At 43.8% G+C, this 13,818-nt stretch overlaps 1 protein-coding gene across 7 annotated transcripts in view; it reads left to right on the top strand.

Moving 5' to 3' along the window:
- Positions 1-13,818, top strand: part of TBC1D15 (TBC1 domain family member 15) — a 97,985-nt gene that overhangs the window by 54,828 nt on the left and 29,339 nt on the right. For all 7 annotated transcript variants that reach the window (XM_078851124.1, XM_073327764.1, XM_073327765.2 and 4 more), the window contains 2 exons: positions 4,923-5,022; positions 5,488-5,585. In XM_078851124.1, the coding sequence (XP_078707250.1) occupies positions 4,923-5,022; positions 5,488-5,585 (198 nt within the window). The remainder of the gene's footprint in view (positions 1-4,922; positions 5,023-5,487; positions 5,586-13,818) is intronic.

Raw genomic sequence — 13,818 nt, 5'->3', positions numbered from 1 at the left:
CGCATCACCAACTCCATTGGTATAGTCACTCCGGCACCATCGTCCACCCCCAGTACCGCTACCTACTGCACCTCCTGACTTCAGATACTCAAGAGACCTTATAGTGTCTGATGTACTGGAGTCTCCTCTACTTACTACCAGGGCTCTGGTATCAAGTCTGCCTTGAGTTCCAGATTCTCCTTCTGCATTTGCCTTTCACCCGCATTCTCTAGCAGGGAGTCAATGAGCAGGAGGAGGTAGTCTCCCATTGCTCCTCATGCACCTTATGGTATCCATTACCAATCTGGACCTCTTCAGCCTCCCTGTCCATCTGACCCTCAGCCTCCTGGTATGGTCAGCCATGGTACCAAACACTGGGACCTTTCCTGCCATTCCAGTGGCCTTACTGGGATTCATGGCAGGCATATAGACATCGTGCCTCCTGAAGTTCTAGCATGGCTTACCAGGAACCAGTGAGGCACCCTCCTTCTGCCACTGCAGCCAGAGCCTTTGAGCCCCCTAAAGAGATGAGGAAGGAACAGGAGGACAATATTGAGGAAGAGGTTACACCCCAAACTAATTTCTCATCTTCATCACCAGATGAAACAGTGATGTCCCTCCACCACTGTTAGCAGACAACTTTAAATTTTTTCAAGAACTAGCTCAGAGGGTGGCTTACATACTGCAGTTACCACTACAGGAGGTGACAGAATCCCACCATAAGTTACTGGATATTTTACACCCCTCTGCCTCATCCAGAGTAGCTCTCCCTATCAACGAGGCTCTATTATACCCAATCAAACTTATGTGGCAGACCCCTGCAGCGGTCCAGCCAACCTGTAGGCAGGCTAATAAGAAATATTACGTGCCAGTGAAAGACACAGAATTTCTCTTCTCCCACCCCCAAACCCCAATTCAATCATTGTGGAGGTGGTAAACTCCAAAGGTCAGCACCACCAGAGCTTTCCCAAAAGTGGGGGAGGGCAGTGCCCCCACCCCCTCCATGGCCCTGCCCCAGGCCAAACTGGAAGCCAGAGCAGGCCAGGAGCCATGGACCCTCACCACATCTGCCCAGGGTGAGGGGGCTGAGAGCAGCCCCCAGCCTGTGTCCCTGCCCTGCAGGCCCCCGACCCAGGGCAGGTGGAGTGTTCATGGCTTACCACAGTTGCCCACACGGTTTTTCTCAACCCAACCATCTGTTACGAGAACAGATAGACCAAAGGTTTCTACTCTCATTACTTCCTGATACCAAGAAAAAGGGAGATTGGAGACCCATTTTAGATCTCAGAGCACTCAACAAATTTGTCAAGGCTCAAAAGTTCAAGATGGTCACTTTAGCAACAATTATTCCAGCGTTGGAACAGGGAGACTGGTTCTCAATCCACTACCTCCAGGATGCTTATTTCCATATTTCAGTCATATCCTCTCACAGATGATATCTCAGATTTACACAAGGGCAGGACCACTACCAGTACAGAGAATTCCTTTTTGGCCTCTTGTTGGCTCCCATAGTATTCCCCAAGGTCCTCTCTGTAGTGGCAGCCCACCTACGCTCTCAGAGGATCATAATCTACCTTTATCTGGACAGTTGTCTCTTCAGGGCACACTCCTTTGACAAAACTCAGCAGGTTACCCATACGACTTTGGATTTATTAAGAAAACTAGGCCTACAAATTAACGTACAAAAATAGACATTAACCCTAGTATAGAGTGTAGAATTCATAGGAGCCAGTCTTGACTCTGTCCAAGTGTAAGCGCTCCTTCTATAACACAGATTGCTCAGTTTCTCCATGCTTATAGAGACAGTGCAAACCGGCCCTTAGATATTGGCCAGACATTGTCTTCAGCTTCTGGGACACGTGGCCATGGATACATTTGTGATGGCTCATGCCAGACTTCGTATGAGATGCCTCCAGTCATGGTTCAGCTCGGTTTACAGACCGAACAAAGACAGCCTGAATAAACCACTATCTCTACCAACCAAGATAAAACAATCTTTGAATTGGTGGAAGAACCCAGCAAACGTCTGCATGGGGATCCCATTTGTGTAGCCTCCTCCTCCACCACTCCTCACCATCAACGGATCCCTCATAGGGTTGGGTGCACATCTCAATGACCTCACAGTACAGGGTAAATGGTCGCCCTCTGAGATGTGTCTTAACATCTACCTCCTTGAGCTCAGAGCTGCTGCTGGCGGTGGCGTTGCCTTCAGAGCTGGGTGCCTAGCCAGCACCCGCCGGTATCAGGCTGCCCTGCCAGTGCTTAATTTGTGCCAGGGCTGAGCTCTGGCATCTCTTTCAACACAAATTCAACACTGGGGGAGGCAGCGGAGCCCAGAGGTGAAGGGGGGTGTGGGAAGCTGAGCGAGCCCATGGGGGCCAGGAGTAACGGGGAGCGCCAAAATACAAGTTTGCCCAGGGTGCCATTTCCCCTAAGGCCAGCCCTGGATACTCCACAACATACTCCAGTAATGAGGGACATCAATAATAGACTTGTTCACCACTTACCTGAATAAGAAATGCTCGCAATACTGCTCCAGAGCAGGCCTCGGAGAGCACTCTTTGGGGGGTACTCTCCTCCTCTCATGGAACAAGGGCCTTCTTTACGCCTTCCACTGTTTCCTCTCTTGCTGAAAGTCCTGTTGAAAATAAAGAGAAAAAAATCTAATGTCATAGTGATTGCTTCTACCTGCCCAAGAGAGATGTGGTACCCTTAACAGTCACAACTGGCAGTGTGTCCACCGATCACTCATCAACCCACTCCTTATCTCCTCTCACAGAAAGAAGGATGCACTCTCCATCCCAGCCTATGTATACTCTGGCTCAAAGCCTGGCTTCTTCATGGTTCCAGCATATAGATAGATCCTTCTCTGAGGAGATACAGGAAGTGTTACTATACATCAGGAAATTGACTGCTCGTCATACTTATCTACAAAAGTGGACCAGATTTCAGATATGGTGCATTCTAGAGGAATTACCGGACATCGACTACTCTACCACTAGTCTTAGACTATTTTCTGACTCTTAAGAAATCAGGACTCTCTATTAGTTCACTAAAGGTACACTTGGCGGCAAAAGATCAAAAGATAGAAGGGTAACTAGTTTTCTCTCCCCCAACTACAAAGAGGTTTCGTAAAGGCATAACAAACCTCTTTCTCCAACCCAGACATTCTACCCCACCATGGGACCTGACTTTAGTATTAAAAGCGTTGACCAGATTGCTCTTTGAACCCATGGCCACTTGTTCACTAGCACACCTTTCAGTGAACACTGCCTTTCTAGTCGTCATCACCTCAACGAGTATAGGGGAGATAGTGGCTCTTATGGCGCAACCCCCTTTCCACTGTTCTTTCCTGACAAAGTCATGCTCCGACCACACCCAAAGTTCACCCTCAAGGTGACTTCCACCTTTCACGTGGATCAAAACATTCATCTCCCTACCTTTTATCCCAAACCTCACCAGGATAACAAAGAAACTATTCTACACACGCTTGACGTAAGGAGAGCCTTGGCTTTTTATTTGGACAGGACAGAGGCCTATATGAAATCTCATAGGCTCTTCCTCTCCATTGCAGATAGGTCTAAAGGCATAGTGATTTCAGCCCAGAGACTCTCTGAATGGGTCTCAAACTGCATCAAACTCTGTTATCAGGCTCGCAATTTAGTACCTCCATCTACAATCCATACACACTCTACAAGGTCAGTTGTCTTCTTCAACCATGTCCTCGACCTGGAAATCTGCAGAGCAGCTACTTGAGCATCTGCACACACCTTTGCAAAACATTATGCCATCATGGGAGACTCTGATGTCGATGCTAGATTCAGCTGTGCAGTCATCCATAGCAGACTCGACTCTGAAGCCCCAGCTTCCCATTGGGGATACTGCTTGGGAGTCACCTACAGTAGAGCACCCCTAGGAACAATACTTGAAAAAGAAGAGGAAGTTACTCACCTTGTGCCATAACAATGATTCTTGGAGATGTGTCCCCCTATGGGCACGCCACAACCCTCTCTCCTCCCCTCTACTTTGGAGTTCTCATTATTGACTCTGCGGTAGAGAAGAAACTAAGGAGGGTTTGCCTGCACAATGCTGGCTAGTCTCGTGGCAGAGCACAAGGGTGGGCATAGCCCATGTGTGGGCCGAACGGACATTGCTACCAAAGTTCAACGATCAGCAGTGCAGGGAGGCAAACACACCTAGTGTGAAACATCTTATAGGGACGCACATCTCAAAGAACCATCGTTGCTGCACAAGGTGAGTAAATTCCTCTTCTGTCCTGCTGGATTGGGCGTAACAGTGATGGAGCTGAGGGTCTGGTCCATAAAGAATGACTGTTATTACATATATGGTATACTGCTTGTATGATACACGGCAAAGATGTCGATGCCCAAGCTCTTGTAGGGGTAATATAATTTTTACAGTTTTGATAATTTTTATTCATTTAAACAAGTGCTCATTTCCAAGAATAACTTTGTATATGGGATGTTGTGAAACATAAATACAGTGGTTTAAAATAAAATACAGTCAGTGGTCTTCTGATAAAATTTAACAATTTTCTCCAGTCTGTCTATTCCTGCCTGCAACTCTCTAGCTCCAATTTGGAGGCAGATGAATTTATTCACTCCAAATCTTGTATCCAAGTTTCAGTGTAAGTATGATTGTGGAAGATTAAGTACAAGTATCCCTGAGCCAGAGAGACACGGTTTGTTGTTAGTTGCTTTAAGCTTCCAGTTGAAGGCAAAAATTTACCAGACCTTGGCTCCATCTTTTTAAATGCTTAGTATGTGAAACAGTTAAAGGATAATACTGTCTGTCATCAGGACAATTAATTTAACTTGCATGTAAACTAATCATAGTTTTGTGGTTTATAATAGTATTTGACCCAGTGAACTATTTACCAGTATCAATACCTGACAGAGTGCTAATGTTTATTTCCTATCAAGCACGAGAACTTTGAGGAACAAATGCAGGGTATGAAGACACAGCTAATTCAACTGAGTACTTTGCTCCGCTTGCTAGACAGTGGATTTTGCAGTTACTTAGGTATGTGTAATAACTCAAACAACTTGTTACTTTTAGAGAGAGAGATGCATAGACATTCTAAAGTGCCCTTAAACACTTTTCCAACATGAATCTGTTTCATTATTAATGCAGGACTGCCGCATTCTAATAATTTGGCTTTAGTACAATGCCTCTGAAAGAATAGAAACTTACTGTTGTATTTCTCTGAGCCCTAGAGTGCAGAGTCCTTAATGTATCACTATCTATACTGTTGTCCTAAATGAACAATAAAAAAAATCTATTAAATGTTTTTAATTTGAATATTTAATTGGTTTTCGTGGCTAGCAAAATATAACAGAGCTATGTCATGCCATTGATATTTAAGCAAAACTTCCGACTGACTTTATTGGAGACTTAGTTTTACAAATTGATGGCAGGATAACAGCCCTATAATAATCATATTTTCTTTGTTTGATATTCATAAGAAATGTGACATTCTTGCCCTAGAATCTCAAGACTCGGGATACCTTTATTTTTGCTTCCGGTGGCTTCTGATCCGATTTAAAAGAGAATTTAGCTTTCAAGATATCCTTCGATTATGGGAGGTAAGAACATAGATATTTAATCTAAACTTAATTCCATTTGTCTTCGGAAGATGGCTGAATGTGGTTCCCTTATTCAGATAAGGAGCAATGATTATGGAAGATGACTGAAAGCAAAATCAAGGGCAGAGTAGTAAAACAGTGGAATAAATCTGACATGATGGGGACAAACTAGTACAGCTTTTGTAGATAAGTTGTGGCCCTCTAACCTATAAGAAGACTTTTAAAGTCTTAATAATAGTGGAGTGATGCGATGGATATAATTTACTTGGCTTTTCAAAAAGTGTTTGACAAGATCCATCAGAAAAGACTCTTAAGGAAAATAAATAACCAGAGAATAAGAGGTAATGCTCTGTCAGGGTTGAAAAAGTGGTTAGGTCATAAGAAACAGCCAAAATAAATGGCTGCTTCTCAGAAGTGTGAAAAGTCTATTGGGGCATTCCCAGGATTGGTACTGGGGTTAAAGGTGTTCCATATTTTTATAAATGATGTGTCTAGAAGTGAATAGTGAGACAAGGAAACTTGCTTTTAACACAAAACTAACTAAATTAATCCAAATGGAGGGGGTTGTAAAATGCTGTTGGGGGATCTAATCAGTCTGGGTAATTGAACTGCACAATACCAGAAATATGTAGATTAATATAAAACAATGCTTACTGGAAAAATGGAAATACTGTTGGACTCTGAGCTAGTGGGATACTATTGTGGTCTGAGGAGGTCTAGGAATTATCCTGATGATGCCAATTAAATAAATTAAAATCTTGAATATATTTTTTAAAAGTGAGAAATAATACAAACTAAAATACAACACCGTATTAAATGTTAGCATGATCTTACCCCAAGTATATATCAACTTACTTCAAAAAGGGTATAGTAGATAATAGAAAAGGTCCAGACAGGATAAATAAAATGGCATAATGAATGGCTCAGTGCAGATGGGTTTGCAATAGAAAGATATTACATAAAACTGGAATTAATTGGCCTGGAACAGAAAAAAAAAATGGAGACAGCCGGATTGAGGTATGTACAGTTATTATTACAATGAAAGCTGATTTGACACTTTTATTCACTTTATTCCATAAATGAAAAAGGGGTCATTCAACGAAAGGGAAGGGCAGTAAATTTAAAACTGCAAAGAGAAAATCATTTTTAGCCATTGTAAAGTCAGCCTATGGAATTTTCTGTTTTAAGAGGTTATTGAGGCAAATAGTTCATCAGAATTTTAAATGATTAGGTAACTTTATAAACAACATTTACTAATGAACCACAATTCACAAATACAAAAGAATTTAGCCTATTATTCCATGGCATAAGGTGATCACAAAAGAGGAGTTTGGAAGAAGTTTTTTCCACCCTCTTTCCTTTTCCCTTTCTAATGTTGTAACACTGTATGCTGGCTATTTTGTTTTTCTGAGGTTCCTCACCCCACCGTTTTTGAAGCATCTGCTGAGACAGGTTACCAGACAGTGGATCTACAGGTTGTTCTGATATAGCAGTTTTAAATTGTCTCTCTCATATTTGGTGGGTTTTTTTATATCCTCAATAACATCTTCCTTAAGTTGTGTGCTATGAGCACAGAACACCACTGCTGTCATTTTCTTCAGTGTGTGTGGTACTGTGCACAAAGAGGCTGTAAGATGAGACCCTCAAAATTTAATCAGGAGAAATCTAGTTCAGGATAATGCCATTTTGAGCACTATTGATTCTGAATGAACTATATAAACACATATATATTTCTAAAAAGTCTATAGAGGAATCTGAAACTCAGTATTGCTAATTATTGGTTTGACATTTTATGTCAGTTTTGTATAACATCTCTATCTTATCTAAATATGGTCTACACACACAATTTATTTTCTGTAGTGATTGTTTTTTGCTATTTTAAACCCTTTCAACTAATGAATAAAGACATCTAAGATATTGGTGGAATCCTACTAAAATAATTTGTTGGGTCCTTCCAGTGCATCTTAAAAAATATGGTACAAACATTATTTTTCAGTTTTGTTGCCAGGAGAAGTGGAGCTAAAAATCACATGCTTAGTTTGCTTTTTAAAATGTTCAGAAACCTATTTAACATATAATCAAGTTGAGGCATTTATGCCAACATTTCCTCCATCTGAAGATTAATGCCTTTCTTTTAGAAAGTTAGAGCCTGATTCACCACTACATCACTCCAGTTTTATACCCAGGCCATTCTACTGATACAAAAATAGAGTGCTGTCAAATGTACAATATAAACAGGAAAAATACTCCATTTCTTAAGTCAAACTTCTTTCACATACAATAAATGTAGGGGTTACTTGTCTACAGTAAATGCAATATTTTCAGACAGAAGTGTGATTTAGCAGAGTTGGACCATTCCGCTCTTATGTCACGGGTATTTGCAATATGTACTAAACACATGTAAGGGCTTTATTCACCATTGTGTTAAACCCATTTTACGTTGGTGCAAGTCAAATGACATAAGACTTGAATGACACTGGTGAACTGGGACTTTTGTGTTAGTACTTGTTACAAATATTCATACCTAGTGAGGTAGCAGTGGACATAAGTAAGCCCTAAGATGACTGTATCTGAAAACTTAGAAGGTGGGGGGAAGCCTTGTTCTCAATTTTTTGAGATTGTGGATTTTGATAGCACTTGTGTATGCTCAATTTAATTTTTGTTAGTTGGTTTCACTTCCTTTCGCATCTGCTAATCTGGAACATGACTGTCATGCACTCCCCTGGAGGAGCTCATGTGTACACTCTTCTCCTTGTTTTGTGAAAGACTTGTTATCAGAAAGTCTGGAACGGAAGCAGCAGCTGGCAGCTGTGTACATGGATAGGATATGGATAAGCCCAGCACATTCATTTGCTCTCTCAGCCATATTCTGTTCCCAATAAAATTGATGGATGTCAACAATACTTCCATGGTAGTTAAATCAGGCCCTATAAGATTTCATCATGGAGCAGAAAAACTGTTCAAGAGATGTCCCAGTGGGTGCTCCACCTCAGGTCAAGGTGTGTCCCAGCGCCTTCGACTGGAGATTTCTAGAGCCGTACCCCTACGGGCTGCGCACGTGCTGTGTCTCCCTCTCAAGTTGTCAGTGTTTGAATAGCGCGTGCGCAGACTGAGCTCCTCAATTCTTTCACTACTGTCCCCAGCTAGAGATGGAGTTTAGCAGTGCTCTTTGAGACTAGCTAGTTAGTTTGTTTCTCAGTTTGTTTAGTTTCAGTCATTAGAGTGATAAGTTACATTAGCTGATACATTTATTTAAAAAAAAAACAAAAACAACAACCTCCGTGGTTTCGGAGATGCCTGGCTCCCCAGGCTTCAAGAGATGTGCCTCATGTAAGGATGCCATCCCCATCTCAGATAGGCATTCACAGTGCATATGCTGTTTGGGGGAGTCTCGTGTACCCCAAAAATGCATCCACTGTAACAAACTGAAAGCGCGGACCCGCAAGGACAGGGAGCTCAGGGTTACAATGTTTCTCCTGGAAAACTTCCTCAGACCTGCGTCTGACCCAGCAAACCTCTGTGACACCCTCCAGAGGCAAAAGGAAAGCATCTCTCTTTTGATGGAGACAAGCTCTTCACCTCTATGACCAATGAGGTCCTTCACTCTATGAAGGGCTCCTGTGGCACACTCCGATCCTTATGCATCCAAACACCTGCCTCAAAGAAGAGACAATATAGATATCAGCCATACCAACAACCACATTACCATACCTTTGTGCAACATCCACCTTTCAGACACTATGATACGCAACAACGACACAGGCCCAGGAACCAACAACGTCGCCCTCCGCTAACAACGGCAACCCACCCTCCTAACCCAGATAAACAAATTTGAAGTCTTGGTCGAGGGTATGGAAAACCTCGCACCCTCTCCAGCGCCAACTCCAACCAACCATTTTTTTTATACCGTTTGCGTCTGTTCCTGGCCAACTGGCAAACCATCACTATGGACAGATGGGTCCTGGAAATTATCAGATTGGGTTATGCCGTCTCCTTCCTCTCCTTACCTCGCTCCCACCCCGTCCCTCTTCAGGGATCCCTCCCACGAACAATTGCTCTGTCAGGAGGTACAACATCTCATACATCTCGGAACAATAGAGGAATTACCCCCTCAACCCAGAGGGAAAAGGTTTTACTCCCACTACTTCTTGATGGAAAAGAAAAATGGTGGTTGGCGCCCCATCCTTGATCTTCGACGTTTTAAAAATTTTGTCAAGAAACCGAAATTCCGAATGGTTACTCTCCCAATGATAATTCCAATGCTGGAACAAGGAGATTGTTTTTCAACCCTCGACCTCCAAGACACACGCTTCCATGTCTCTATCCACCCTGTCCATTGACATTTCCTCAGGTTTGCTGTGGAAGCGCAACACTACCAGTACAAAGTCCTCCCATTTGGCCTCTCCGCTGCACCACGTGTCTTCTCCAAGATTCTAGCAGTTATAATAGCACATCTCAGGAAAGAAGAAATTCTCATATTTCCTTACCTGAACAGTTGTCTCCTCAAGTCTCCCACTCAGTTAGAAGCAAACCACGCAACTCTTGCAACTCTTCACTGCTTCCGCACCTTGGGCACGCAAATAAACAAAAACAAATCTACCTTACAATCTACCCAACAAATCGACTTCATCGGCACCTACCTCAATTCCCCCAGGACAGATTCCACACAATGGGCATCCTTATTACCCAGATACGTGCCAGCCCACAGACTGCAGTCCGAGACTCCATACAGCTCTTAGGACATATGGCTACTTGCACATTTGTGGTTGCAAATGCTCGCCTGTACATGTGATGCCTTCAGGGTTGGGTAGCCATGGTATACAAACCAAACAAGCACAGGCTAAACCAGTTACTAACTATGCCCCAGAAAGTCAAGGACTCGCTTCTCTGGTGGACCTCTCCCATCAACCTCTGCACCGGGATTCCCTTCTGACGAGATCCCCCTTGAATTACCATCACCACAGATGCATCCCTCACAGGATGGGGAGCCCACATCGGACACCTCACCACTCAGGGTCTCTGGGCCACTTCAGAAACCAGGCTTCACATAAATTTGCTAGAGGTCCGGGCCGTACGCAATGCCTGTCTCCATTTCCTTCCCATCATCCAAAACTGCCGAATTTGAATAATGACCGACAACATCATGTGCATGTTTTATGTCAACAGATGGGGGGAGCCCGGTCACACTCCCTCTGCGCAGAGTCGGTAAAACTTTGGAACTGGTGCCTTCAACACAAGATCCATATCTCCTCCTCATACTTGCCAGGTTCTCAGAATACCACCGTGGACAAGCTCAGCCAATCGTTCCCCGTACAGCACGAGTGGGAACTCAACAACACCATTCTTTCCAACATTTTCCAGACCTGGGGTTATCCCCAACTGGATCCACTTGCCACAGCAACAAACAAACAAATGCCCGACATTCTGCTCCAGAGTAGGCCTGGGGAAACACTCATGGGGAGACACCTTTATGCTCCCTTGGACTGAAACTCTCATGTATGCGTTCCCACCAATGCTTCTATGAGACAGAGTAATTCAGAAGATACGCACAGACAGAGCCAACATCATTCTCATAGCCCCAGCGTGGGCCAGATAATCATGGTACCCCTTCCTCCTGCATGTTCAAGCCACCTATTCCCCTTCCCCCACTCAGCAACCTTCTTTCATAACACAGGGGACAACTATTTCACCCCAACGTACAACGTTTCCACCTGAGGGCCTGGATGATTAATGGGTCTGTAATGCGGAGGTAACATGTTCGGACCAAGTATGCACTGTCTTGCTACACAGCAGAACACACACACACGCACACTACCTACCTGCATAAATGGAAACGGTTCACATCTTGATGCGCTGACAAGCAGACTTCTCCAGTTTCTGCTTCACTCCCACTGATACTGGATTACCTGTTACACCTGGCCTCTCCACGAGCTCACTCAAGGTCCACCTCGCAGCAATCACCACCTTCCACCATAAGATTGACAACCTAACGGTCTTTGCCCATCCAATCACCAAAAGGTTCCTGAAGGGTATCCAGATGTTATACCTAGACGTGAAACCGCCTGCTGCACCTTGTGATTTACACCTAGTCCTCAAAGCCCTGATGGATTCACCCTTTGAACTGATGGCTACCTGCTCCCTTCTCCACCTATCCATGAAGACTGCCTTCCTCATAGCAGTCACGTCTACCAGACAAGTAGGAGAAGTGGGGGCGCTTATGGCGGACCCTCTGTATACCATGTTCTTCTGCGATAAGGTCACACTCCGAACGCATCCAAGGTTCTTACCTAAGATACACTCTTCCTTTCACCTCAGTGAACCTATACACTTTCCAACATTTTCCCCAGAACCTCATGCTAACGCCTTTGAAATGACAATGCACACTCTTAATGTTCACAGAGCATTGTCATTTTACCTGGATAAAACAAAACCGTTTAGGAAAACCCCCAGACTTTTTGTCTTTACTACTCAGCGCTTACAAGGAAATGCTATCTCTACACAGAGACTTTCCAAATGGATTGCTGACTGCATACGCCTTTGTTACCAACTCAAGCAAATACAGCCTCCTATGTCAATTAGAACCCACTCTACCAGAGCTGTCTCCACCTCCACGGCCTTTCTCTGTGTCTGTCTCCGTGTCCGTGTCTGACATATGCAAGGCAGCTACTGGGCATCGAATCTTACCTTCACTCATCACTATGCTCTCATCCACACAGCAGCATCTGACACCAGATGGGGTAGAGCTGTCTTGTCAACAGCCTTCTTGCCTCATCCAAAGTCCCAACCATCCTAAGGGATACTGCTTCTCAGTCACCTGAAGTGGAGCACCCTCAGGGACATCTCTCGAAGAAGAGGAGGTTACTCACCCTGTGCAGTAACTGACGTTCTTTGAGATGAGTGTCCCTGTGGGTGCTCCACTACCTCCCTCCTCCCCTCTACTTCGGAATTAGTAACGCACACGGTTGTAGAGAGGGAACTGAGGAGCCCGGGCTATGCACTCGCTATTCAAACGCTGACAGCTCAAGAAGCAGGCACAGCACATGTGCAGTCCGTAGGCGTACTGCTGTAGAAATCTCAGATCGAAGGCGCTGGGATGCACCTTGACCTGAAGTGGAGCACCCACAGGGACACTCATCTCGAAGAACGTCAGTTACTGCACAGGGTGAGTAATCTCCTCTTTTATAAAAACTTCTTCTTTAAAAGATATTTTTAAAATTCAGTATATCTGATTTAAAGGGGTTTCTATTAGAAAACCACATTTTTTTAAAGAAATTTAAACTTGAAAAAATATTCAAGTTGACAGATCTTTAACCAAAGCTGTATTTTGATAGGATTCCACTATCTTTACTGTAGGCTGGTGTCCATCATTTGTGTTTTGATGTGCAATTTTAAATTCCTGGAGGGGACATTTTCAGCTCCATATTCCTTTTAACATGCTGCTAGATCTCTGTTAATAGTAACTATACCTGTTACGTTAGTGATTATGTTTATATATAATGATTAAGACCTTAACTGAATCACAGGATGATCTTCAAATAATTGCGTACAAGATATGGAAAATCTCAGAAAAGTAATAGACCTCTATTAAAAGCAGTAATTTGGAAAAGCCACAGTAGATGTATTTAAGAAAAATTTGCTGGAACGATATAAACACTCAACTATTATGTTATGCCTTCAAATGTTTTTGATAACCAGACAATTTGATGCAACTACAGGGCCATAACCAGGGTAGGGTGTGTGGGGCAGCCATCCAGGGTGCAAAGCTGGGGACGGGTGGAACACGGGGGGTGGGAATGAAGAAGAAAAAGTAGGGGATAGAGCCCTGAAACGAGTATGATATTGCCACCCTTGCTTCTGCGCTGCTACTCTTGGCATCTCTGCCTTCAGAGCTGGGCGCCTGGCCTGCGGCCACCACTCTCCAGCTGCCCAGCTCTGAAGGTAGTGCAGCCTCTGCCAGCAGCAGCACAGAAGTAAGGGTGGCAATACCATGCCTGCTGCAGGGTTCTACCCCCTTCCGTTTTTTTAGTCATTTTTCCATTGACCACTGCCACATCCGGCTGTGCACTCTGGGCGGATACACAGCTTGCCTCACCCTAGTTAGAGCCCTACCCAAAACTCTCCAAGATTATTTAATGTACTAGTGGGGAAAAAAGTGTGTTGCAAACCTCAAAATGTACGTAAAATTGTGGACTGTGCAAAGTAAGCTAATTTAAAGCAAAATTACGCTGAAAGC

This window comes from Lepidochelys kempii, chromosome 1 (genome assembly GCF_965140285.1).
Source record: "Lepidochelys kempii isolate rLepKem1 chromosome 1, rLepKem1.hap1, whole genome shotgun sequence".
Lineage (NCBI taxonomy): Eukaryota > Metazoa > Chordata > Testudines > Cheloniidae > Lepidochelys > Lepidochelys kempii.
Note: the sequence above shows the minus strand (reverse complement) of the source record. Positions and strands in the feature narration are given on the sequence as shown.